The sequence below is a fragment of the Lampetra fluviatilis genome, chromosome 60 (assembly GCF_964198595.1).
Source record: "Lampetra fluviatilis chromosome 60, kcLamFluv1.1, whole genome shotgun sequence".
NCBI classification, from domain to species: domain Eukaryota; kingdom Metazoa; phylum Chordata; class Hyperoartia; order Petromyzontiformes; family Petromyzontidae; genus Lampetra; species Lampetra fluviatilis.
The window spans coordinates 3567878-3595244 of NC_136334.1; the positions used below are offsets into that span (position 1 = coordinate 3567878).

General features: G+C 48.6%; 1 protein-coding gene across 1 annotated transcript; it reads right to left on the reverse strand.

Annotated features, from left to right (window-relative positions):
* Nucleotides 1-1284: 1284 nt before the first annotated feature.
* NDC80 (NDC80 kinetochore complex component) lies at nucleotides 1285-27133 on the reverse strand. Its single transcript, XM_078881262.1, has 18 exons — nucleotides 26930-27133; nucleotides 24340-24453; nucleotides 23890-23964; nucleotides 21580-21694; nucleotides 20560-20732; nucleotides 19873-19975; nucleotides 17656-17745; nucleotides 15734-15827; nucleotides 13810-13916; nucleotides 12040-12184; nucleotides 10401-10494; nucleotides 8284-8395; nucleotides 7819-7974; nucleotides 7061-7150; nucleotides 5886-5978; nucleotides 4997-5127; nucleotides 4445-4547; nucleotides 1285-2309 (listed from the first exon to the last, which is right to left on the reverse strand). Exons 2-18 carry the CDS (start codon nucleotides 24426-24428, stop codon nucleotides 2112-2114), a joined length of 1968 nt encoding a protein of 655 aa, XP_078737388.1. The 5' UTR covers nucleotides 24429-24453; nucleotides 26930-27133; the 3' UTR covers nucleotides 1285-2111.
* Nucleotides 27134-27367: the final 234 nt, after the last annotated feature.

A 27367-nucleotide genomic window follows, 5' to 3' on the forward strand; every position in this document is an offset into this window, starting at 1 on the left:
GTACACGGAAGAACTTCTTTCGCACCGTACGTAGCCAACCGTGTTTAATCGGAGGTGTGACGCCACGCAGCCAGTATCCTCCCCTGTTTAAAGCTCCGGTTGCCGCGATATACATTTCCACGATACGATATTACGAAGTTTCCCAAACTTTATTTCGCATTTTAATGTATTGTTTTTTTCTTCCGTGCGTGTGGCTATGCTGCAACTTCCAATACAAATGAACATTGATAGTTGAAACGTTCAACTGCAGTTCACTTCATTCTAGATTTGAAGCTTTCGTGACTGCAAGGATTTATATTCTTCGGGGTTTTCAGTAAAGTCACGTAGGTAAAATTTTTTTAAAATTAATACAAGTAAAATAAAAATCACGTTTCGGAGGCAACACAAGCTTCCGTCTTCAGGTGGAACCGTCACAGCACGACTCAGGTTGCATCAAGTACTTTTATCAATTTTTTTACCTACGTGACTTTACCGAAAAAACCTAAGAATATGCAGTTCACTTAACATACGCGTACCTCCCCTAAACACAGTAAAACGCCGATTTACATCTCCACCTTCTTACGGCGCTTCGCAAGACGTCAATTCATTAACAGCACGGACCGATGCGCGTCGCCTCAACCCACCCTTCACGTCACTGACAGCCTCACCTCGACTTTCACCTCCAACGACCCTGTAAATTCCTGAGATTTTACTCCGTTTCAATCAACATCTGACTTGACCGGAGGGAGCTCCCAGCAGATAATTTCCTTATTGATGCCAGAGAGGCAAGTCTCTGGTCTCTGCTCATGCCATGCGGAAACATGAGAATTGCAGCCAACACGAACATTCCCACTTCCAATAAACATAAACTTGATTTGGGAGCTTTCGTGACTGCAGGAATTACACATCTTGGTGAATTGGAATTACACCAAAGAGTAATTTGTTTAACACATCGGCGCTGCTGTTACATTGGCAGTGGTGCAAATGCACAATTGAACTACTGTGGCCTGTCTTTAGTTTTCCATTCACGAAGGTGTGCGCATCAGCCTGCTGTTGATGTTCTGATGGTTTTACCAGTCTTTGAGGAATGTCAATGATATTGACGAACATGTTGAGTTTTCTTCTATCTACCCATATCTGCTGTTATTGAAACGTTAACTTTACAACGCATTTGCTGATTCGGGTAAAACCGTGTCCGCTCACTCTCGAATCCCCTGAAGCTTCCACACCGTCTTGGACAAACACATATCCCCTGAAGCAGCACACTTTACAGCTCACCTTTTTCAACTTTATTAACGTTCAATACTTTAAAACGATACACCAGTTAAGAGCACTCCACTCCATTATCATCCGTAACAAGATTAGAGAGGCGATGTAAGCGCATGTGCTATTCTGCAGAAGCACAGTGAGGGGGTTGAAAGATTTCGAGGTGTTAGAAAACCATAAAAACTATCATCGCCGAGAAAACGCACACACGCGCGAGTTGACGAGTGGCACCCTCGGGCGCGTCTGTGTCAAGATCGCCCAACTCATCATTACGGCCCGGTGTGAAATATCAGAAGCAGAGAGAGAGAGAGAGGAAAAAAAAACAACGCAATTTTATAATTGGGCTCTGCTTAACTCTTATACGTATTAAAAGGCTACAAAAAGCCATCATTGCAAAGTTTCAAAAAAGTTTTCCACAACCGGAACGGGCTACTTTCTAAGCATGTACATTTAAACAAGATATGCAGCCATCATGTGGCACCGTGGTATTGGCAAACAGGTCGAAGTGTGAATTTCAGTCCCCGTGCATTCAGAACCAGAATTAAAAAAAACTGGAGGAATGCGATAAGCTATCAAACTCATTTTCACACATGTCCATTAGGATCATGCAGGACTTAAGAAAAAAATAATTTGGTTTCAATTGCCACATTACCACGTTTTAAACAAAACAATCTGCACTCGCATTTTGGTAAACTGTTAGGAGAGGCTTAAAATACACTTGTAACAGACGAGGCAGAGATTGCAAGGCACATTGAGAACAACAGCGGGAACAACAATGAAAGAGAATGAAACAAAAGTCAAAGCAGACACACACACATCTGCATTTCCGCCATGCCAATGTTTGTTTTACCACTCCCATCCCACCCTCACTCTCTGTTCCCATCGTAGGCAGTGCCCTCCTCCTGCTGCCCCTCACCATCCTGCAGCCCGCCATCCTGTATGCTAATAATGGCCATCATATCCTGCTCCGCCGGGGAGAGTTGAAGGAGCTTGGCGAGCGGGTTGGCGGCGCATTCCGTTTCATATTCCTTCTGCACGCGCTGCTTGAAGTCTTCCATCAAGTTCTGCAACCACGTGGAGAGTGAGGACAGGGTGACACAGTGACCTGGGTTTTAATGGATATGCAGCGGACCCCTCAAGACTGATGATGGAGTCAGTGTGTTATGTGTGATTTGAGACCACGGTCGGAAAGGGTCAGGGAGTGGGACATAAGTGGGAGGTGGGCATAATTGTGCAATTTGTACACAATTCAAGTGCATTCCACCACAATTGTGTTCCCGCCTGCCTGCCCCGTTCCTGGAAGGGCTCCGTCACGCCAGATTAACTCAATTGCAACATTCTCCGAAGCTTTATGACAACCGACGGAACCGTTCTGTGTATGTGTAATGAGTGTGTAGCACGGCGTAGAGTACGGGAAGTGTTAGTGTAGCGGTTAGCATGCTGTGCTATGAACCCCGCTACCCAAGTCCTATTCTCGTTCATGGCCAACGTCAGTGACGATTACCTAAACCAGTCCCCGAGGTCGACAGCCTCAAATGAGTACCCGGTACGATGTGTAAACGTCACCATTCCTGGGATCTCAGAATAGCACGGTTGGCTACGTACGAAGCGAAAGAAGTTCAACAAACGTACACCACTAGGGAGACAAAGGCAGCCGGGCTTGGTGCTGGCCACCAACCCTTCGTGTGCCATGCCAGCCCTTCCTTAGTGCTCACTCGGAGCGCGGGCCCCAAGATTCTGTTCGGGCTATGCGGGGATATTTGTCTGTTAAATTGTGACTCCAGACCGGAAATATTTCAAGTTCAAAACTGCAGTTAGGTGTCGATTCACCACACTGTCATCATCATTCCCTTGCTTCAAAAGAGAATGGCACATAACCATCATCATTATCATACCTCCTGAGTTGAATAAAAAATAGTTTCTGTAATTGTATAGCCACCGACCGTAATTGTCCTGTGGTGGGTGGGGGGGCACGTGTGTGCACGATGGAAGACAACAGGTTGTCACGAGGGAGCAAATGGCGCAACACTCGGATGCGACAAGCTAGCGCAGTGGAAGGCTGCCGGGGATAACCTTTGAGGGCGCATCAGTGTGACCACGCATTGCAGGTGGGGTGCCAGGTGTGCAAGAGTCGTGGGGGAAGACGCTTGGTGGCATTAATAGCGGTGGCTATGATAGGCTCTTGACTGACACTTTGACTTCGCGAATAAAGGAAGGTCATTAAAGGTTAACTTGCACAATCAAACAGATAGTTTTAAAACAATGTGACCTATTTTTCAAGATATACATCGTTTACGCGTACATGTCCCATCAAACTAAACTATAAACTCTTTTTATTTTACCAGGTAAGGCCCACTGAGCTCTGTAGCTATTTCTCAGAAGCGACCTGGCCACAAATGATAGCTTCAACGAAATGGCATTGTCGGGATCGAACCCATAACCTCCTCCATTACGAGGCGAGGGAGTTAACATATACAGATAGTCCCCGAGTTACGATGGTCCGATATTTCGATCTTACGATGGCGATACGACAAAATTGTAAAATAAATTTCGCGCGGCAGGCAAATGCAGCAGCGTACGAGGTACGATACTGTACGTTGGGACACTGCCGGGATGTACTGAACGCATCTCCCGCCTTTCTATTAAATTGCAGCTCATATAGGTAGGCTAAGAATTCACCTTTTTTTACTTTACATTTTACTGTGCAATACAGTATTGTAATTAATAAATACATACGGTATATAGTTTATACAGTACGGTACTGTAAATTGCTCTGTTTTGCTAAAGCATCACCATTCTTTAAGACTCCTGGGTAGGCTAGGCCATTTTTGACTTACGATGATGGGGTCGTCGTAACGCATCTCCATCGTAAGTAGAGGACTACCTGCATGCATGTACGTTGAAATTTTTTCGTAGCCAACCGTGCCGATCGGGGGGTGTGGGGGAAGGACAACAAACTAAACACAAAAAGCAGTTTCATAGAAATGAGTTTTCAATCGAAAACATCATCTCGCCACCGTGAAAAATGTGGTCTACAGATCTCAGCTAAACCGGAGGGAGCCAAATTAAAGCTCAACGCAACAGGGAGCACAAAAACGACAAAACAAATCGGCAAAAAACCCCAAAAAAAGATTACAAACACCAGGGACTGACGACAAGACCAGGCCGGAGGGCGCACGAGGGGCTGTGGTGGCCGCACCTCGAAGAAGGTGAAGTGCTTGTAGATGGCGAGCGTCACGTCTCCCAGGAGCACGTGGCTCGCATGCCGCTGCATCTCCATCTGCTTCATATTCTCCTTTACACTGCGCACGCACACAACGACATGAGGATCCTCCGCATAGCCTTCAAAAATTACTCTTAGCGAGCACGGTACACGAGGGGGTGGGTGGCCAGCACCCATGGCCAGCCGTCTTCGTCTCCCCAGTAGTGATGTTAACCCATTGCACCAGGTACTCATTCAAATGTGAGAAAACCTTGGGGGGTGCCCAGGACCGGTTCAATTTGTTGCGAGCGGGAATCGAATTGTTGGTCATCGGGTTCGAAGCGTAGTGCGCTAACCACTGCTGTACCGCTCCACACACACACGGAGTATGCATAATCACACGCACTATACACACACACACACAAGGAGCGTGCACAATCACACGCACTACACACATACACACACGTGTCCCTGTTCAAGCCCAGTGCTGTGCCCCCTCAGTGAGGGCTAGAACTGGTGCTGCCCTCGGCTCTGTGCGCATGTCCTCACTTAGCCTCCAGCTTCTTGCATTCGTCCATCGCCTCCTGGATCCCGTCGTCCACGTGTTTCTGGATATCCGAGTGGGAGTGGGCGAGATCCTCAATCTCCTGCCGGTGGCGTCGCTCCTCACGTTCAAACGCCTGCAGGCGCACACAAAGACAACGATCGCCGCCCCCCCCCCCCCACGCATAGCCTTGAACGGATTTTTAGGGCAAGTGCTGTTCGCGGGCATCTTTGAAGGCCGGCGTGGTACACGAGGGGGTGGGTGGCCGCCAACACCACGCCTGGCCACCTTTGTCTCCCCAGTGCCGGGTAGACCCATGGAAGGCCCAAGACCGGTTCAGATAATAGTAACTGGTGTTTGCGGTGAGCGGGAATTGAACTCGGGTGGCCAGGTTTGTAGTACAGTGCGCTAACCGCTACACTTTCACTCCACGCACGCACACACATATGCAAAGACAACAACCGCCATTCGACACGGAAGTGGTGGTGATGTCACCTGTTTGTGTCTGAGACACACACAAAGCTACAAACACAGGCTCAATCATGCCGCTTGCTACGAGTGCGTTCATGTGCGTGCACGCACACAGGCGCGCGTGCACACACCGACTTGCGCGCGAATGGACACTGGCTCATCCGCCACAGATGAACAGCGCAGTGCAGACACGCTCGGGACATCGGTGACATTTGTAAAATCATTGCTCAACAAAAGTGAAAATAAGAAAAGAACTACAAGTTTTAGCAAACTAATAAAAAATACATCGGAAAGCTGGAAAGCAAAGCAAATTCAACTAAATGCATATTGGTGGGAAAAAATACGAACGAGTAAAATATTCGAAAACACTTGGCGTCAAAGCCCGGAGCGCCGACTCGTGAGCCCACGGCACCGCCGTCGCACCTCAGTCTCCAGCGAGAGGCTGTCTTCCAGGATGCGCAGCTGAAACTCCAACTTCTTGATGTCTTTCTCCCGGTCGGAGATCAGCGACAGCACCTGTGGGCGACAGCTCCTTCAGCTTCTCTCTCGCACGCACCACGAGCCTCTTTCTTCACTTCCCTTACTGCACAAGAGACCCACGGGGAAGATTGCTAGTTTCGCAAATGAGTTGTTATTTTTTTTATAAAAGCTGTAAGTTACAGAAAAAATAAAATATGAATTCTGCAGTATGATGGATTTCTGTAGGCTTTGTGGCAGTATCCACAATCAGTACTGATTAGGTACATTCTCTGTATGACCAAGAATCTGTGCACAAAGTCTTGTGGTAGGGCGCCCCCGTGAGAGAGTAGGAAACTCTGCCTCCTCACTTCCCAGAAAGTCTGCCGATCAGCTGCACACAATCGAGGGTGAGTGCTATACCGCACGGAGTGTCCAACCCTTCGCCTGAAGCAGTGCAACTACCCAAGCCTGAATTCAACCCTCTCCTCGCTCCATCCTGTCGGCCTCTGTCATCATCGCCGCCCTCACCGGCCGCTGGGCCATGCCCCCAACTCCCTCCACCGGTCAGTTGGGGCCGTCAGCTGCGGAAACTCGTGGGGTGACCATTCCCGCCCGCACGCTCACTCTGTCACCCTCCTGCCGGGACTCCACCCGGCCCGTGCCAAGGGGGAGGCCGCTACAGAGGCCGGGTGGACTGAGGTCGAGGCACAGGCCACAAATTTGGGCCTGCGGATCCACAGCCTCGTCTTTCTACCGATCCCGCAGCAGTGCCAGACACGCTGGACAGGAAGACACGCGGTGGTCCGCAACCCAAACCCACTGGGACAGACCGCGCGCCTACATGCCAGGCGAAACACCCTGCCGCCTTAAGGGCAAACGCTCTCCCTCATCCTCCTCAAATAGGATAATAAGAAATAATAGGATCAAGATATCCGAGGTTCGATGCCTATTATTGCAGAAAAGCCGATTGGTCAACGTTTTCAGTGGCAGAAAAGGCCCCCTTTGCCAAATATCAATCAACTTTCTGCAAACACGTGATTTTTGCCCAAGGGTCCTGAGAACGGGTTTTGTTTCACCACGCGAGTTCCGAGACACGGCTCCGCCGAGGGTTTTATCCGCCACTTTCGTGCCCCTCTTACCTGCTCAAGAGCCGTATTCTTCATCACGATTTGGCTTTGCGCGGTTTGGATTTGATTCTTAATTTTCCCGATGAACGATGTAATCATGGGCTAAGGGAGAGATCGAGGGAAGGTATAACGGACAAAGGGAGATGACATCAAACACCACAGGCATGTTACCAACAGCAACCAATACTTGGATAAAATCACGTAAAACCACCTCACGAATGACGTGCCCTCCGTGGCACAAAGCTGCGGTCTATAAAGCACAATGACACCGATTCCCCGTGCAGCCTTCAACACTTTTGGCCCAAGTGCTGTTCGCAGTCAGGCCTGCACGGCGCACCAGGAGGCGGTGGTGTTATCAGCATCACGCCTGGCCACCTTAATATTTCCAGAGCTGATGTTGACACACCGCACCAGGGACTTATTTAAGGCCGAGTCGACCTAGGGGAGGTTCAGATAGCACTCGCCACTGTGGCCATGGTTTGAAATCAAACTCACATTGTCAAATTTTGAGAGCAGAGTGCTAACGATTTTGCACCTGTGCGCAGACATGCACAAACGCACGCAGACGCGTGTACACACACACGCACAAAGACAAATATCCCCCGTATAGACTTAACAGACTGTTGGGGCAAACGCTGTTAGCAAACACACACACAATCTCTTTCTATCCCTCCACTTGCTTGATCTTCACAGCATCCACTCTCTCTCCTCTCGTACCGTCTCTCCTCCTGCCTCTATCTCAACTCCATCCACTCTCTCTCCCCTCTCACCTTCACGACTTGGAGGAAATGCTGCTGGGCCTGCCCAGGCTGCTCGTGGAAGTGAAGACTGAGGTCCAAGTCCTTCCCGCCCGTGTTGTCTGCTGTGGCCGGCATGAGCTGCAGTTTGCGAGCAACATCCTGATAGATGAGGTGCTGCTGGCCAACCTGTATGGGCACAAAGATACACCCTAGAGCATTAACAGACTGTTGGGGCAAGTGCCGTTAGCGAGTAGTCACCTATGAAGGCCTATGGGAGGCCAAAGACCAGTTCAGATACTCGTTGCTGGTGTTGGCCGTGAGCGGGAATCGAACTCTTAGCACAGCGCTGTACTATCACTCCCCACACAAGAGTGCACACGCAACAAACCCAACTCCTACACTCTCGATGCATGTCAAATCGCTCGATATCGCTTCTCAAAATCCGTAGATATCTCAAGATGTCGTCGCTGAAACAGGGGTCTCCTAGCCTCGTACCCGTTCCCGCATCCGGTGGAGGCTCATCTCCATGTCCCAGCACTGCTTGTCCGAGTGTTCACATTCCTTCGCCATCGTCCGCTGCATGGCCTGCAGTTCTTTTTCCTCGCACCTGCAGACGCACAGACCTGCGCCTTAGCAGCGGGAAGGACGGAGGACGTTGAGGTCGCCAGACACACGATTCCGGCTACCGCCGTTGCCACGCCTGCCGTCAGCGTAAACCCCCTCTCTTGGGTGGCGAGCAAACCTCGACATTGGCATTCAGCTCCGGAACAAATTGCCATCATTTCGTGCACGAGTAGAATTAGTGGCTCTCAACTCTAGCAAGTCAACGATGTGGCATGGTTTGATTTTAGACTGACGAAAAATAAACCCGTAAAAACAAAGTTTGTCACTATAAATCCTTTATATGCGTGGCATCGGGGTGGCTAGAGTCATCTCGTCCTCTGGCTTGAGATGGCTGCCACCTATGGGTCAGATGATTGTCTGGCAGCATTAAACAATTGATAATTAAATATTGTCACGCACAACGAGTATGTGTGCAAAATGTCAGCTCGATTGGATCACAGGAAGTGGGTTAAAAAACGACCGAAAGATTTGCACGGTCCTAAGCAAGCAAGCAAACTTAATATAAAGGATTTAAAAAGCACGCCGTCCGTGCTCTCGTCGCCTTCCATTATAGCCTCTACGTAGCATAACACGACGCGCGCGTGTGTGTGTGTGTGTGTGTGGGGAAGGTGAAGGGAAACGCAACAACATTAGGCGAAATGTAAAAATGAGATTTGGCATGGAGGTAAAAGCCTTCTCTTTAATAAACACGAACGTCCATCGTAAATAAAACGGAAAAGGACAGAGGGGTTGGGGGGTCATTGCCGTGAATGCAGATCCACATCAGCAGAGGTTAGCGGACTGATGTCAGATTGAGCTGAGTGGACATCAGTCTCACCAAGGCCTAACTAGTCCTGTATGTATGTGGAACTTCTTTCGTACTGTAAGGGGCCATCCATTGAGCACGTACGCAAAAATCTGTCAAAACTTGACCCCCCCCCCCCCTCCCTGTAAGCACGCGTACTTTTTAAATCCTTTATATTAAGTTCGCTTGCTTGCTTGCGTGCTTGCTTGCTTACGACCGTGCAAATCTTTCGGTCGTTTTTGAACCCACTTCCCGTGATCCAATCGAGCTGACATTTTCCACAGACTCGTTGTGCGAGACAATTAATGTTCGTGAAAAAAAATTCCCAAAATTTTACACTGTTTAGGGAAAACAAATTAAATATTTAATTACCAATTGCTTAATACTGGCAGACAATCATCTGACCCATAGGTGGCAGCCATCTCAAGCCAGAGGACGAGAAGACTCTAGCCGCCACGCATATAAAGGATTTATAGTGAAAAACTTTGTTTTTACGGGTTTACTTGTTACACCCCTCCTTCCCCACCTGCGTACGTACGCTTGACGCCAGCCCCCCCCCCCCCTCGAATCCTATCGAACGGCCGATATTTAATCCACACAAAAACGATCAAGGATTCATAATCTTAACGTGTTTAAGCAAACGGATAGTCCACACCGCCGGACTATATCTCAATTCAAGGCCAATGTAGACAAATTATTATCGAGGCTTCACCCCCCCCCCCCCCCCCCCCGTTTCCTATGCGTACATTATCAGTAGACCTCCCGCATACGCAAGCGTACGCATTTGGGTTAACCCCCCCTCCATGCGTACGTACTAAATGGATGGCCCCTAAGTAGCCAAGCGTGCAAATTGGAGGTCCTGCCCCAGTCACCCAGACGTGGCTGCGGGAGTGCCGGAAACTGCCTGGTTCTAGTTGTAGTCAATATGGGGGAGGGCTGTGGTTGTGGATGTCTTGATTTGAAGTTGTCGTGACTGCAGGAATCCACACTCTTTGGTTCTTTCGGTAAAGTCACGTAGGTAGAAAATAAAATAAAAAAATCACGTTTCGGGCGCAACACAAGCGTCCGTCATCACCTGATCACCTGATGACGGACGCTTGTGTTGCACCCGAAATGTCGCGATTCATTTTATTTTATACACCTACGTGGCTTTACCGAAAGAACCAAAGAGTATGATGGTTGTGGATGCGTTTGTGGTGGATACCGCAGTCTCTGCACGTCTGCGGGAGTGATCTCCTGTCGGGCGTAGATTTCCTCCAGTCTCTCGGTCTCCTTCCTCATGGACAGAAGCTCCGACGCTGCCAAACAAACGCACCGCGCACGATGACGTCACCGACGGCACAGGTCTATCAACGTTAGCATTGCAACAACCCACCACCATTGCCTTCGTCACCGTCAGCAACATCGCCACCTTTAGTAGCATCACAACGCCCTGGAAATACCGAGCCACAAACACAGAGCCGCTGTAATGATATTCAACCACTTAAAGTGATTCTAGATTTGAAGCTAAGGTCCAACTAGTCCTGTACAGCAAATCTAGCTGGGACGGTCCCACCTGATGACGGAGACTTGTGTTGCCTCCGAAACGTCGTGATTTTTATTATTTTATTTCTATTATTACTTTTATTAATTTTAATTTCATTTTTTACCTACGTGACTTTACCGAAAAACTAAGAGTACACTTAAAGTGAGCGTGAGACACAGCCCCAGTGCTCAAACCAAGGACTTGAGGGGCTGACTTGGCTCAGCAGAGAGCCATTATGAGAACTCGTAGAACAGTGATCCCCAACATGTTAGCATGGCCGTGGGAAGTGGCCCACGGAACTTTTGCAGATGCCACAATTCGTTTTGCCAAAAAAAACCGAGCAGCATCAGCAACGTCACGAACGCGAGTCAACACAAAAGCAAACTATTTACTTTTGTAGCTTTTTAATACGTATATTACACTGCTTTGAGCGTTGTTTTAATTTAGGAAGATATGATCCTTATGGCGGTACCCCGGAATACACAATAATACAAAATGGCCAAGGCAATTAAATATTTTATTTCTATTTTTTCCAGGGGTGTACTTAACTCCGCAACTGGGGTACCAATCAATCCGAAATCAGTGCTACGCGGCGATGTCAAAACGCAATGAGGACGATCGCGCCAAAACCCTGAACGCTCGTATGTACTGCAGCCGTGCATCGTGTACAGCTCGTCAAGAGGAGTCGATTGCCGCGTCGCCGACAATCAACAGACTAAAAACTACTGTGTCACGGATCATTATGCGAGAGCCTGGGTACTATGGCCCGGGGTACCGCCATGAGGCTCGTGTGTTAGTGGTGCATTGTGGGCAGTGGTCCGCAGGTCCAGAGAGCTTGGGAAAAAAAACCATAAGCACCATCGTGGCTCAAACCTAGATCCCGAGAGGTATGGCTCAATAGCCTGACATGGCCACTCTATTCTTGCGTATTGTCAATATTTTGAGGAGGTAAATGTCGATGTTGAGGTCTGATAGCCAGAAGAGGGCTTCAGCAGACAGTTCATGTAGGTGTGCTGTTCCTCCATTGAATGAGCGCAGACTACAGTGCTTTATTATATGGTCCTTAGTTTGGGTTGCATAGCCACAATCGCACTACTTTCGCTTGTGTCTTTGATTTTCTTATCATGAAGATGTGCGCATCAGCCTGTTGCTGTGCTGTTGGGGTTGGTGGCCATTACGAGCCCGAAACGTGGAACGCCCAAGGCCGCAAGTCTCATCGGTGCTTCGGGGTTATCGCGCAAGTGCCGACCTGGCCCTGACAAGAGTACGATCGCCGAGGGGTGTGAACCCAGGTGCTCGCAGGTGTGGGGCTATTTACCGGCGTCTTCCATCTCCTGGGTGCTCCGAGCGACTTTCTGGTCTAGCACCTGGCAGTGAGCCTGCATGTCCGACACGTAGCTTTGCGTCTGCAGCATCACACGCAGCAGCCTCGGCTTCTCCAGCTTGAGAGCTTGAAGGCGATCCTGGGAGATGACACGTACGTACGTTGAACTTCTTTCACACCGTACGTAGCCAACCGTGCTAATCGGAGGTGCTGGGGAAGGACAAAAAGACTAAACACTAAAGTAGAAATTAGTTTTAAATCTAGATTTAAAAGCGCATAGCTACAGTGGCTTCCTAATATCGGAAGGAAGAGCATTCCAGACGGCCACAGAAGCCTGGGGATTCTTTGTGGTGGAACAGACTGGTGGGGCAAGTGCTATTAGCGAGCACCTATGAAGGCCGGCATGACATACGAGGGGGTGAGTGGCCAACAACACGCCCGGCCGCCTTTGCCTCCCTAGTAGCAATGTTTACTCACCGTACTTGGTACTCATTTGAGGTCGAGTCGACCTAGGGGATTCCCAGGACCGGTTCAGATAAATGTCACTGGTGTCAGCTGTGAGCAGGAATCGAACTCGGGTCGCTAGGTTTATAGCGCAGCGCGCTAACCGCTACACTAACGCTCCCCACTACTACGAGCATCATCATCCACCACTACCACGTCATCATCATCGTTCCCATCAACACCAGAACATCACAGTCCAGACACGCTCGGAGACTCGCAGCCCACAAGGAAATCTGTGCTCCACCATCCCGGATTACCAGCACCAGTTATTTTTTTCAAGGCTCTTTATCAAGAAGGCCTTGTCGAAGTAGGGTGCTGATACTGCTATTTGTAATCCCAATTGAGTAAATAATAGCTGGAATCTTTTTTCAAATACAGGTAGTCTCCGACTTACGATATTTAGATCTTACGATGGCGATAGCGATATGACAAAATTGTAAAATATTTTTTATTTCGCGCGGCAGGCAAACGCAGCAGCGTACGAGGTACGATACTGTACTTTATCATCGGCATCCTCCTCTTCCGACAACTAAGTTAATGTAGCCTTCAACAACCTAACATCGTTAAAGTATGCAGACGATGGACAGAATCTTGGTGAGTACAGGAGAATATGATACGTTACGATACGTTCAATGCAGGTATGATACATAGCTTTAGCGATTTCATTTTAGGGTTACCACGATACGATACATACGTTCAATGCATGTTAAAAGTTTTTTATAGCAGATAGGATTGTTTCCTGAAAAAACTTTCCATGAAATTGCAGTTCATGTAGGTAGGCTAAGAATTTACCTTGTTATTTACTTAAAATTTTACTGTGCAATACAGTATTGTAATTAATAAATACATACAGTATATAGTTTATACAGTACGGTAAATTGCTCTGTTTTGCAAAATTATCACCATTCTGTAAGACTCCTGGGTAGGCTAGGCCATTTTCGACTTACGATATTTCGACTTACGATGGGGTCGTCGTAACGCATCTCCATCATAAGTCGGGGACTACCTGTATTCTTTTGATATACATCCCCTACCACCACCCCCCCCCCCAACCCCAGGACATTATCAGTGTTAGGGATATTTGTCCCGACACCAGTTACATTGCGCCTTTGTTTTTTTGCCGAAAATGTGTACGATAAATAAAGGCGTTGTCCTGGCGGCACACCTCCCCCCCCACCCTGTCAGTGGACTCATCCTGGACGGGCCGTGGAATCGGACGGGTGCGCAAAAGGATCAAGGGATGGCTCGCGAGGCACAAACCGGGGCTTTCTCTTTCTCCATGAGGAGGTACTGGAGCTCCGCTTCCAGACGCTCATTTTCAGCGTTCAAGGCTTTCTGCTGATCCTCGTCGACCATGTACAGCTCCTCTGCATTCCGTCCACGAGACAATTCACGGGAAAGACTTTTTGTGGCAAAAGCGGCGCACCTCATCGTCAACCACCAGTCGGCAACAGAAATCAGTCGATCACAGCTATTAAGAAAACGTTCAGGGGGCGCAGAGCTCTTATCAATGACCAGGCGAAGAGAAATCATGTATACACACACACACATACATCCTGCGCTGTGGACCACTATGGGCTTGAATATAAATTAGAAAAACGCCATCCTTCTCTTCACATTAATATTGCTCGCTTACACAAATACTGCTGGATAACACTGGTCCAGAAGGCTGATGGACCAATTGACTACATAACATTTTACTTATTGTGCAGAGAAGGGAGTTTGTTTGTTTCTTAGCTAAAATAGGAATAATATTGGCAGGCATTGTGAAAATAGACCAATTCGAAAAGGAAAAAAAACCCACATTGGCAGCAACGAGAAACTTTTCCATCAGAATCCAAGAGCGGACATTGTACAGAGGACAGACTAAAAACAACGTCCATAGAAGGCACCACACAGACATTTCAGAAGCGAAAGAGAGGCAGTCCGTGGAGATGCCAGGCCTCCAACCAGGACCTAAGAAGCTTAAGACTCATCTTTCTAATGCAGCTCAGATGTGAAGCGTCACTCAGTCCCATTGACATGGCCACGTTGAGGAGTCTGCGCATCACCCCAAACCGTCGCCGTGATCCCCCTGAGCTCAGAGCCTCCCCGCCCGCACTCGCCACTGCCTCTCCACCTCTTCTAGCTTTACAGTCGACAAAGTTTAATCGTAGGTATGGGCTGGAATAAAGATTTTTTAATTAAAATCCAGATCAACCCCCTCAACTTTAGTTCTTCCTCGCTGATATTCCCCTCCCCATTTCAAAGTACTTGCTCCGACTCGCGGTCCACACCTAGGCGAGGCGCCACAATGGTGAGATGTTAACTACCTCGCCTGAATACAGGAGGTCGTCGGTTCGATCGGGATCCTGACGCCTGGAAACGTCTCTTTCCCCGTGATCGCGTGAATTTTTCTCCGGCTCCTCCGGTTTTTCCCCTCTATAAATCTCCACGTGATAAGCCACTTCGTTGGGCTATCATTTGTGGCCAGGTCGCTTCTAAAAACAACTTCATAGCTCAGTGGGCCTTACCTGGTTAAATAAAAACAGTTAAGTTCAGTCTCAATTTTGGAGCTTTCGTGACTGCAGGAATTATTCTTTGGTTCTTTCGGTTAAGTCACGTATAAAGATAAAATAATAAATTAAATAATAGCATACTACGACGTTTCGATTGCAACACAAGCAATCATCATCAGGTATAAAAGAAATAGCAACAAAAATCTTACCAGAAAACTATAGACAGACCCACAAGCAGACAGACATCGCAAAGAAAGACAGAGAGAGACGACGTATCTTTCTGCCGATATGTGTTCTCTCTCTGTGTGTCTTTGTGATGTCTGTCTGCTTGTGGGTCTGTCTATAGTTTTCTGGTTAGATTTTTGTTGCTATTTCTTTTATACCTGATGATGATTGCTTGTGTTGCAATCGAAACGTCGTAGTATGCTATTATTTAATTTATTATTTTATCTTTATATGTGACTTAACCGAAAGAACCAAAGAATAAGTTTAGTTCAGTTTTAGTTAAATTTTTCCCCTCCTCTAAACAATGCAGCATAGAGTTTGGGACTTCTGTCCGTGGAGTTCCTGTGCCCCCATCCTCACGTCGCGGTTCGTGCTCTTGTGCCGAGCTCACGTTTGAAATACAATAAAAATTATGAAATAAAAAAAATCAATCCAGATCAAAATCGAGTGCCAGCACTCACTGAGGTCGTTCTTGACCTTGCTCTCCTCGTAAGTGAAGTCGTCGTTTCCCTCCATGAACTTGTTGTAGGCGCTGCACGTGTTATCGTCGTCGATCTGGCAGAGGCGGGACACGCAAGGCGACATTTTTCATTTTTATTATTGAATGACCACAGATGTTTTTTTTGGGTTCGAGCGCGTGAATAAAAACGTGTCGTTAAACTCGTCACCACCCGGCACAGTCAATTCGTAAGGTTTGTAAATGTAAACAAAACATGCCAATCCGTTACTAGTACAGCACACCGGTGCGTTTCGAAGAGTAAATCTACGACATTTACAATTCGAGCACGTCGTTTTGCCGGTAGGTACAACCAGTCTCATCAGGCGGCAGGCAGAGTTGTGGAGAAATCCTCCTGTGCTGAACTAGTAACGAATTGGCATTTTTGCTTTACGTGACCAACCTGACTAATTAGCTTTGTCGGGTGGTGGAGGGTTGACGACATTTAAATTCACGCGATCTAACACAAAAAAAACCTCAATTATTGATAACATTGGTCGCGAAAGCCTACGAGTTAAACAGAGTTAGTGACGTTTAGGGCAAATACATTTTTCAGTATTTCTGACATCACCACAAATTCAAACGTTATGTCTTATCGCCAGAAAGGTTCACTGAATCAAGACTTTCGGGAAGATCCTGCATTGAACCGTTGGGTGAATATATGTTACCAGGGGCAGGGGTTTATCCGATTTAACAGTTGCTTTTACGATGGAACTCCTCTGAACTGGGATGACAATGGCAATCTCCGTCATGGATGAAGAAGCTGCTCATCGAACCAACTCTTAACGCCCCCCGTGTTGGGTTGATAAATCGCCCCGGGTCCTCACGAGTCTGGGATGTCCTCAGTCACGGACTAGGCTCCCTTTTCATTACGACAGATAATCAAATATCATTTCTGTCCAAAGACGGCATGCACACAATGAGTTTGAACAATGCTGCCGTACAAGATGACCCTCGCCTCTAACAACACCAGGATATACAGCAGGGACCTGCTACTAAGACTCAAGCCTGTCTAGGGCTCTCCCACTTGAATATGTATGATAGGAAACCACTGGTTTAGGAAGACACATTTGCCCGATTGACCTATACGTTACAGGTTTTGTTCCATTAACCACAATCTTCGATGACCGGGTATACTCATTATTGATTAATTTAATACTATGGCTTCCATATATTTCCACGTGATAAGCCACTTCGTTGAGCCATAATTTGTGGCCAGATCACATCTGATAAAGTAGCTAATAGTTCAGCGGTCTTCACCTGGTAAAATAAACAGATATATATTCATGATTTCACGCTCCTATCGTGTTTTCATCTTGTTTGTCGTTGGAACTATCTGACCCGCCCCAACTGGACATCTGTGGAAAAAGAGCTTTCTAGTTCATTGGATTCCTCCATTATAAAGATTCTGATTCTTTTAAAGCCCAGCCGTGCTGTAAAAAAACATCTATAATCTCTCCCCACAAACCTGGGCAGGAAGAGAGCCCCGAATTATTACCATGTTTCAAGGCACTAAATTGCACCACTTCACATACTCTTTGGTTCTTTCGGTAAAGTCACGTAGGTATAAAATAGATCACGACGTTTCGGGCGCAACACAAGCGTCCGTCATCACCTGATGACCTACGTGACTTTACCGAAAGAACCAAAGAGTATGGATTCCTGCAGTCACGAAAGCTTCAAATCAAGATTGCACCACTTCACTGTGAAACGGAGCAATCAATGCTCCACCGCTTCTCTCGATGGAGACACGAGAAGAGGGTAATACGACCGGCGTTTATTTTTCGTTGTCCGTGGGGAGATTGCCTCCGTGTTTTTTGTCAACAGCGAGACGTACGGATGCAGTCCTCGTGTGCCGTGCCGTCGACAGCGACAGTGCCCGCTTACCTTCCTCTCCATGTAAGCGATCCTCTCTTCTTCATTCGCAAATAACATGGGCGGAAACAGAGCTATCGACTCCGACACTCCGATCGTCATCTGCAGGTCAAAGGAAAAATTAAGCGTGCACACACCCCTACATACAGCCACACAAAGACAAAGATTCCCCCCCCCCCGTATAGCCTCAACGGACTGTTGGGGCAAGTGCCGCTAGCGACCATCTATGACGGCCAACACGGCACACATGGTGGCTACGTGGCCAGCACCACGCCTGGCCGCCTTTGTCTCCCTTCTGATGACGTTTACACATTGCACCAAGAATCGTGCAAGCTCTACGGTCCACTACATATTAAGATGGTATTGGCCAATTACACGTGGGAAGAAAATGGAGTACACGGAGAAAACCCACAAGTGCGGGGGGGGGGAAAGAGTGTCCCTTATAAAAGAAACAGGTGGGAGCCCACATTGTTGCTTCATTGCCTTCCGCCTGGCAATCCAGGGTATTACACCTCGACGGCTGCGGGATGCACCAATCCTCACTGCCTCCACAGTGCTGGATTCCAGGCGTGCGCCGCCTGGCAAATATGTCACGTGACATTTGAAAGTTCGTTTCTACAGTGCTTTATATATATATGTGTGTTTTATGAACTTCTTTCACACTGCACGCAGGAAACTGTGCTCATCGGAGGTGCGGGGGAAGGACAACAAACTTAACACAAAGTACTAAACTATGTGAAATACAACTTAAAAGTACGGTTTTCTTGTGCAGTTATCGGTCACCAGATTGAAACCATCCAAATTGCAACACGTGACACCCTGGTTTAAGCAGTGAACGGCCGAAACGTGGATTTGATCCCCCAGGGTTACACGCGCACACGTGTGTGTGTGTGTATAGCGTGTGTGTGTGTGTATAGCGCGTGTGTGTGTGTGTATATAGCGTGTGTGTGTATATAGCGTGTGTGTGTATATAGCGTGTATGTAAGGTCGTGTCTCTTACAGCTCCCTCCACTTGATACAGTAATTTTGCTGTGACGGTTCCACCTGAAGATGGAGGCTTGTGTTGCCTCCGAAACGTCGTGATTTAATTTAGTTGTTTTCTTTTTAGCCTACGTGACTTTACCGAAAAAACCAAAGAGTATGGATCTTTGCAGTCACGAAAGCTTCAAATCTAGAATGTATAGCGTGTGTGTGGGTGTATAGCGTGTGTGTGTGTATATAGTGTATGTGTGTGGGTGTATAGTGTGGGTGTACAGGGTGTATAGTGTGGGTGTACAGCGTGTGTGTGGGTGTATAGCGTGTGTGTGTGTGTATAGCGTGTGTGTGTGTGTATAGCGTGTGTGGGGGTGTATAGCGTGTGTGGGGGTGTATAGCGTGTGTGGGGGTGTATAGCGTGTGTGTGTGTGTGTATAGCGTGTGTGTGTGTATAGCGTGTGTGTGTGTAGCGTGTGTGTATAGCGTGTGTGTATAGCGTGTGTGTATAGCGTGTGTGTGTGTAGCGTGTGTGTGTGTAGCGTGTGTGTGTGTAGTGTGTGTGTGTAGTGTGTGTGTATAGCGCGTGTGGGGGTGTATAGCGTGTGTCGGGGTGTATAGCGTGTGTGTGTGTATAGCGTGTGTGTGTGTATAGCGTGTGTGTGTGTAGCGTGTGTGTGTAGCGTGTGTATAGCGTGTGTGGGTGTGTGTATAGCGTGTGTGTGGGTGTGTGTATAGCGTGTGTGTGGGTGTGTGTATAGCGTGTGGGTGTGTGTATAGCGTGTGTGTGTGTGTATAGCGTGTGTGTGTATAGCGTGTGTGTGTGTGTGTGTACAGCGTGTGTGTGTGTGTATAGCGTGTGTGTGTGTATATAGCGTGTGTGTATATAGCGTGTGTGTGTGTAGCGTGTGTGCGTGTGTAACGTGTGTGCGTGTGTGTAGCGTGCGTGGGTGTGTGTAGCGTGCGTGGGTGTGTATAGCGTGCGTGGGTGTGTATAGCGTGCGTGTGTGTATAGCGTGCGTGTGTGTATAGCGTGCGTGTGTGTAGAGCGTGCGTGTGTGTAGAGCGTGCGTGTGTGTGTGGCATGCGTGTGTGTGTATAGCGTGTGTATGTGTGGGTGTATAGCGTGTGTATGTGTGTGTGTATAGCGTGTATAGCGTGTGTATAGCGTGTGGGTGTATAGCGTGCGTGTGTGTGGGTGTATAGCGTGTGTGGGTGTATAGCGTGTGTGTGTGTGTATATAGCGTGCGTGCGCACCTTGATGTGCTCCATGAGCCACAGGGTGGCACCGAGGATGTGAGGCCAGGTGTGCGGTGCCCCCACTGTGTACATGGCGCTTTTCGACAGTGTGAATGGGTACCTGCAGACAGAACAAAGACAACGGTTTTGTTCCAATTAATATTTGTTTTTCTTTTGTAATTTAGCTTTTGCAATTGCAAATGAGACTCGTGCCGATCTGAGTTTTCGCCTAATCAAGCAAAATTTACTTCAAACGAGTCACTCCTGTCAATCCCTGAGGCAGAGGTCCCTGTTTTCACACAACACAGCACTAAAGATAAAGATCCCCTGGATATCCTTAACAGACTTTTAGGGCAAGTGCTGTTAGGGAGCATCTATGAAGACAGGCACGGCACATGAGGGGGTGGGTGGCCAGCACCACGCCGATCCGCCTTTGTCTCCCCAGTGGCGATATTTACACATCGCACCAGGTATTCATTTGAGGCCGAATCGACCTAGGGGAGGCCCAGAACCGATTCAGATAATCGTCACTGGCGTTGGCCGTGAGCGAGAATCGAACTCGGGTCGCCGAGTTCGCAGCGCAGTGCGCTAACTGTTGCATACGGTGGGACAAAGACACACGCACGCACACATGGCATGCAGAGACACGTGCGTTGGCAGACAGGCACACACGTGCACGCGCACACGTGTGTGCCTTCCCCTCACCCGAACTCTTTGAAGAGACGAGGCACCTCCTCGTCAACCTTACTGCTGGGGAGGCTGTAGTCGGGGTCCAGGAATCTGCACATGAACTCAAAGATGCGCAGGAAGAGCTTCGTGGACGGAGCCTGCAGCTCACGGGGGCTCACGACCAAAGGGCAATCATGCTCGCTCAAGAACTAAGCACAAACACGTGCGCGGGCACACGTACACACACGCGGGCACATGCAGGCACACGTACACACGCAGACACACGTACACACGCAGACATACATACACTTATATTTCATGTGGCAAGGATTTTTTATTTTTTTTACAATCCCAGTAGATACATACCTACTCTGACATTCATGCATTATTGATGAGAAAAATAAGCCCGAATTCGAAGAATCTGAATTTAGAAGCAGCATTATAGTGCCCTCAAGTGACAATACTACCGTACGACTGGCACACGCGGATTACCTTGTCAGAGCTAATACCGTGGTTGAGATAAGGGTCTCTGATTGGACATGGGGGACCAACAGCCCTCCACGTGCTGTGACTGCACTGCAGCTGGTCACATAGGCATCCGTGTGGCCCTACCACGGACCCACAGCTGGGCCGCAGCCCTCTCTGCCCTCCGCACTGTGGCCAATGCCATCGCTCTGGTACTACAGCTACATCACGTTGTGCAGTGCCTTGTGGGAGTTTGGTCATGTTGCAAAACGGGCTCAGTACATGCAGGGGAGCTCAAAGGCGGTGATGTGGCACATCGAGCAGGAGGCTGCCAGATAGGAATCGAAGGAGATTCACACAGCCCCACGGTTGATGTCTGTTTCCGTTCAAAAAATAAAATAGTACCTGAATGTGTTTGTTGTATTACATATCCTCCCTTGCCCTCTCCCCACCTCAATCTCTCTCCCCTTTCTCATTCTCCTCCACGTTTCCCTTCCCCAGTCTCTCCGTCTTTAACAGTCTTGCCTCTCCGCCACATCTCCTCCTCCTCCTCAATATCTCCGTTCCCTCCCCCACTCCCCCAACCCTCACCTCGCACAGACTCTTCACCGTCCTCTGCTGGAAGCCCTTGTCATGGAGCGGGCGTGTGTCCTTGACCTTCTCAGATCCCCCAACTGCTCCATATTGACTCGAGTGGCGTGTCACACTGAGATGTGTGGGAAGGCAAGGGGAGGAGAAACGCACACGGAGTGGGGGGGGCGTGGGGAGAGATGCATAGACGCGCATCGGGGATTGCGGCGAAACAAGTGGAGACGCTAGACATGAAGGTCGCACGGAGGAACAGACGGAAAACTCGGAGACGCAGGGACGGACAGCGACAGAGGGAGACACGTGGAGACACAAGAACACGTGGGAATTGAAGGAACACGTACGGAGAGAGGCAAGATAAATGCAGGAACAAGGGGAAAGAGAGACAAATAGAGAAAAAAAGACAGGCATGCAAACACACGCCGCCTTGTGCTATGGTGGAATGTTGTAACAGCTCATGCTATCTTGAGGCGTCATATAATGTTATTATCGTAGGTGACGTTACGATACTCGTCATGTACTTCATGTACACATCATCTTGCGTGTCGGTCAATGTTGAAATCATGTGACGCTTTCATATCATTAAATACATAGACCCAATATCAGAATTTCATCAAACAGGAAATGAAGGGACGATGCACAGAGAGAGAAAAGAGAAGTGCAGCAACAACAGGAGAGAGAGCGACAAATGGGGAAAAAAGAAACAGACATGGGCAAGCAAACTAACGCGGACACAAGAGCAGACTAGCCTAAACCATTACGCAAACTCCGGTTATCCTAACAGCGGCTTTTGGCTAACCATCGAAGAAAGATGGTCATTGTATCGCGCGCTTTCATATGCACTTCTGCGGCTGTCTGGAACGTCCTTCCTTCCGATATTAGGAAGCCACTGGAGCTATATATTCTAGATTTGAAGCTTTCGTGACTGCAAGGATTCATACTCTTAGGTTTTTTCTGGTAAAGTCACGTAGGAAAATAAAAATAATAAATAAATATAATAGAAATAATAAAAATAAAATAATCACGACGTTTCGGAGGCAACACAAGTCTCCGTCATCAGGTGGGACCGTCACAGCTAAATTTACTGTATCAAACCTAAGAGTATGGAGCTATATACTTTGAAATCTAGATTGAAAACTAATTTCTTTAGAACTGCTTATTGTGTTCAGCTTGTTGTCCTTCCCCAGCACCTCCGATTAGCACGGTTGGCTACATATGGTGCGAAATAAGTTGAACATATATACAGATAACAATGATAATCGAATTACGGCCTGCAACGGCACGCCCACCTTCACCATTATTTCTTTGGGAAAATTACTCCCTCTTAGTTTTGGAGCTTTCGTGACTGCAGGAATTATTCTTTGGTTCTTTCGGTAAAGTCACGTATAAAGATCTTTAAAGTCACGTATAAAGATCTTTATACGTGACTTTACCGTGACTTTACCGAAAGAACTAAAGAACCAAAGAATAAAAAGAATAAAATTACTCCCGCTTAATGATACTTCGCTTTATGCAGAAATTTTCAGGAATGCAACCCCCGCGTTAAGTAAGGTGAAACGTCAATCGAGAAATGACACCGCAAGTAAGCCACCGGCTGCCCGCATCAGCTAACAACGTGGCGTTTGAGACAAGTGGTGTGTGTGCAATAATGAGTGAACGCGAGTCGGGTAGCTCTACATCTTACGTCCAAATTAAACCGTTGTGTACTCGTGCAGTTCACTCCGCATACTGCTCTTGGAAAACTCAGTTCATCCAGGGCAGAGATCACAATTGAGGAAAAATCTGCTCATAATATAATCTCATGCCACATGCCATCACGTGTCACATCATGTAACAGCGTCACAGAATTGAAGGCGTAATCTAATACTCTTTGGTTCTTTCGTTAAAGTCACGTAGGAAACAACCTGTGGTTGTTTCCTGATGACGGGCACTTGTGTTGCGCCCGAAACGTCGTGATTTATTTTTTTTGTACCTACGTGACTTTACCGAAAGAACTAAAGAGTATTGATTCCTGCAGTCACGAAAACTTCAAATCTACGTCATCTAATGTCACTTTGGGGCAATGTCATCTCATGTCAGATGAGATTACATCGCACCTCCGATTAACACGATTGGCTACGTACGGTGCAAAAGAAGTTCAACGTGCATACGTGCACCATGTCAAGGTGTAATCACATGCCATGTTGTGTCATCGTTTCATCTCTTGTAATGTCGTGTGATTGTGTCATGTCTTGTCAGGCCACGTTGTCTTCTCGTGCCATGTCGTGTCACAGTGTCATCTTATTGTCGTGGTGTCATATCGTGTCACATTACCTGTTTCCAAAGAAGCTGATTTTGCGGTTCGAAGCGGACGAGTTCCCAAGAGGCATTTGGCGATTCTTGCGCACACTGCCAACACAAACACCAGACCCACAGAGACAATCGCATGTAGCATCGTGCACATCATCATACACATCTGCTAAACCAGCAGCACTAAGGAAGACTTCCACAGGTCGACAACACAAGAAAACATAACACGGTAAAATACATTTCACACGATGAGCCTCTCACAACACAGGTATTGGAGGTGGAGAAAGGAGAAAATCTGCGAGCCAAGCATTTGGGGTGGAGAAAGGAGAAAATCTGTGAGTGAGGCATTGGAGATGGAGAAATGAGAAAATCTGCGAGCCAGGAATTGGAGGTGGAGAAGGGAGAAAATCTGCGAGCCAGGAATTGGCGGTGGCGGGGGCATCCCGGCTGGAGTCATGGCGGCGGGTGCCTCACCTCTGCGGAGTGGCCAGGCTCTTGATGCTGCCGTCCGCCTTCACCCGCTGCGGCAGCGTGGAGGTGCGACGTCCCAGAGACTTGGACATTGTGACGGTGACTCGAGGCGTCCTCCTGGCACAGGGCACACGCGTGTAGTGGCGGTGTTTCCTTATGGAATACTGTGTGTGTAGTGTGTGTGTAGTCTGTGTGTGTAGTCTGTGAATACTGTGTGTGGCGTGTGTGTGTAGCGTGTGTGTGTGTAGCGTGTGTGTGTGTGTAGTGTGTGAATACTGTGTGCGTAGTGTGTGAATACTGTGTGCGTAGTGTGTGTGAATACTGTGTGCGTAGTGTGCGAGTACTGTGTGCTAGTACTGTGTGTGAGTACTGTGTGCGAGTACTGTGCGTGCAGTGTGTGCGTGCGTGCAGTGTGTGTATAGTGTGTGTGCAGTGTGTGTGTGTAGGGTAGTGTGTGGAGGGTGGCGTTAGTGCACAGACTGCCCTATATGACATCATAACAACAGTTTGGACCACTGGACGGGTTCCGCAGGATTAGAAGAATGCCCTGGTGGTCCCCCTCTTTAAGAAGGGGGACCGCACAGACTGTAACAACTACAGGGGCATCTCACACCTCAGTGTGCCGGGAAAGGTCCTGGCAAGGTCACTTGATGTAGCTAATCTGGCTGTGACGGTCCCACCTGATGACGGAGACTTGTGTTGCCTCCGAAACGTCGTGATTTTTGTTTTATTTTATTTTCATTAATTTTGATGTTTTACCTACGTGACTTTACCGAAAAAACCTAAGAATATGGTTCCTTGCAGTCACGAAAGCTTCAAATCTAGAATTAAGTCCTGGCAAGGATTATTCAACATCGCCTTGCTAGGCACGCTGAGGAGAGGTTCGCGGAACCCCAATGCGGTTTCAGGAAAGGGCGGTCCTGCACAGATGCCATATTTTCTGTCCGTCTGCTACAGCAGAGGTGTAGGGAATTCCAACAAGACCTACATCTCTGCTTTATTGACCTGGTCAAGGCCTATGATACCATCAGTAGGCCTGGGCTCTGGGTTGTTCTTCGTGCTTTCGGAGTCCCTGACCCTCTGCTCACGATCATTAAGGACCTTCATGATGGTGAGCAGGCCCGGGTAAAACTACGTGGCCCGGAGTCGGAGCCTTTTCCTGTACACCTTGGGGTGCGACAGGGATGTCCTCTGGCTCCCACATTATTTAACATCTATTTCGACTGCGTAGTTCGTGAAGCCTTCAATAGCTGTACCGGGGGAATTTCCATTTGGTACAGATACAATGGGAGGCTGATCGACGCCCGGGTGCGATCAAGGAATGGCTCCCTATTGGTCAACCACGTTATGTATGCCGATGATTTGGTAATAGCTGCTCATTCAGAAGCGTAGTTGGAGACGCTGCTGCTGAGACTGGAGCGTGCCACTAAGAGGTGGGGCCTTACCATTAGCCCCACCAAAACTAAGCACCTGCCTGGGTATTTTGTACCATCGGACACTCCACCCCCACAACTCCCAATCAGTGATGGGGCAGTTGTGGAGAGAGTGGAGAGTTTCCCATACCTGGGCAGTGTGCTCATGACCGGCTCCAGTTTAACAGCAGAGGTCTCACTCCGAATCAGTCGAGCGGCAATATCTTTTAATCGGTTGCTTAACACTGTGTGGAAGCTACCTGGTCTGTCGCTCCGCACAAAGCTTCAGGTCTTCTCGGCCACGGTCATTCCCTCCCTTCTCTACGCTTGCGAAACGTGGACCCCCCTAATGGAGCATCTTCGCCGGTTGGAAACATTTAGGCTGGCCTGCCTACGATCCATCCTGGGTATAACCTGCAGGCTGGATTGTGTGAGGAGCTCACAAATCCTTGAAAGATCTGGGCAAAGTCCCATCGGTGAGCTCCTCCGGCAGGCAAGGCTGCGTTGGCTGGGTCATGTAGCCCGCATGCCCAGCCACCGCATGACTAAACAGCTTTTGTTCGGCCGGATTGAGGGGGCTAAACGGGCGCGGCACGGGCTAGAGAAGAGATGGAGTGATGTGGTACAGGAGGACGTGGAGCTGAGTGGACTTGCCGATGACTCGTACCAGCGGTGTCAAGATCGGCCTCTGTGGAGGAGGCTCGTGAAGGACGCTGCTACTGGGCAGTTGGAGGCAGTCGCCCTCCAACAACAACGGAGGGCGGAGGAGCGACGCTCACAACGAGCGGAGCGCCGGGTGGCTAAAGCACAGCAAGTTGGCACAGTAGGGGGCACAGGTGGTGCATCAGCCAGTCATCTCAGTCAGTCGACCCGTGGCACCTGGGTCTGCCTCGTGACCTCCTGCCAGGGGGCGTTCTACACTTCACGTGGCCTCAAGGTGCACATGGCCTGGCACAAGCGTCGTGGTGACGTCACCGCCACTTAGTGGCGAATGGCGGTTGTTGTTGTTGTAGTGTGTGTAGTGTAGGGTGTGAGTAATGTGTGTAGTGTGTGTAGTGTAGTAATGTGTGTAGTGTGTGTAGTGTAGTGTGCGAGTAATGTGTGTAATGTGTGTGTAGTGTGTATGTTGTGTGTGCAAGTGGCGGGCAGTCGTGGGCCAAGTCAGCGACGCGGACACGAACCTTCACTTGGCTGCTCGCGTTCCCGCTCGGAAGGTTGACGGCCAAGGAAGAAGTTGTAACTCTGCTGCTGTTGTTGTTGTTGTTGTAATAAGAACGTTGTTGTTGTGATGTTAACGCCGCTGCTGCTGCGATGTTCGCGGGGTAACGAACTCGGCGATTTTTTAAACGAGGGGCGCGCGCGGAGGCTGTCGGGAAATCGCGTAACGTTGCAACGTCTCTTTAGTTCCCTCTGTCTGTTACACCCCCCCCCCCCCCCGGGATACAGAGGTCGCTGTTTTCACAACTCACACAGCCACCAAAGACAAAGATACCCGGTGTTGTTGTAGCCTGTGGCGGACTTTTGGGGCAAGTGCTGTTCAGCGAGCAGAGCCTCTTGAATGCCGGAACGGCACACGCCCGGCTGTCTTTGTCTCCCCGAGTAAAACGTATTTATTTCAA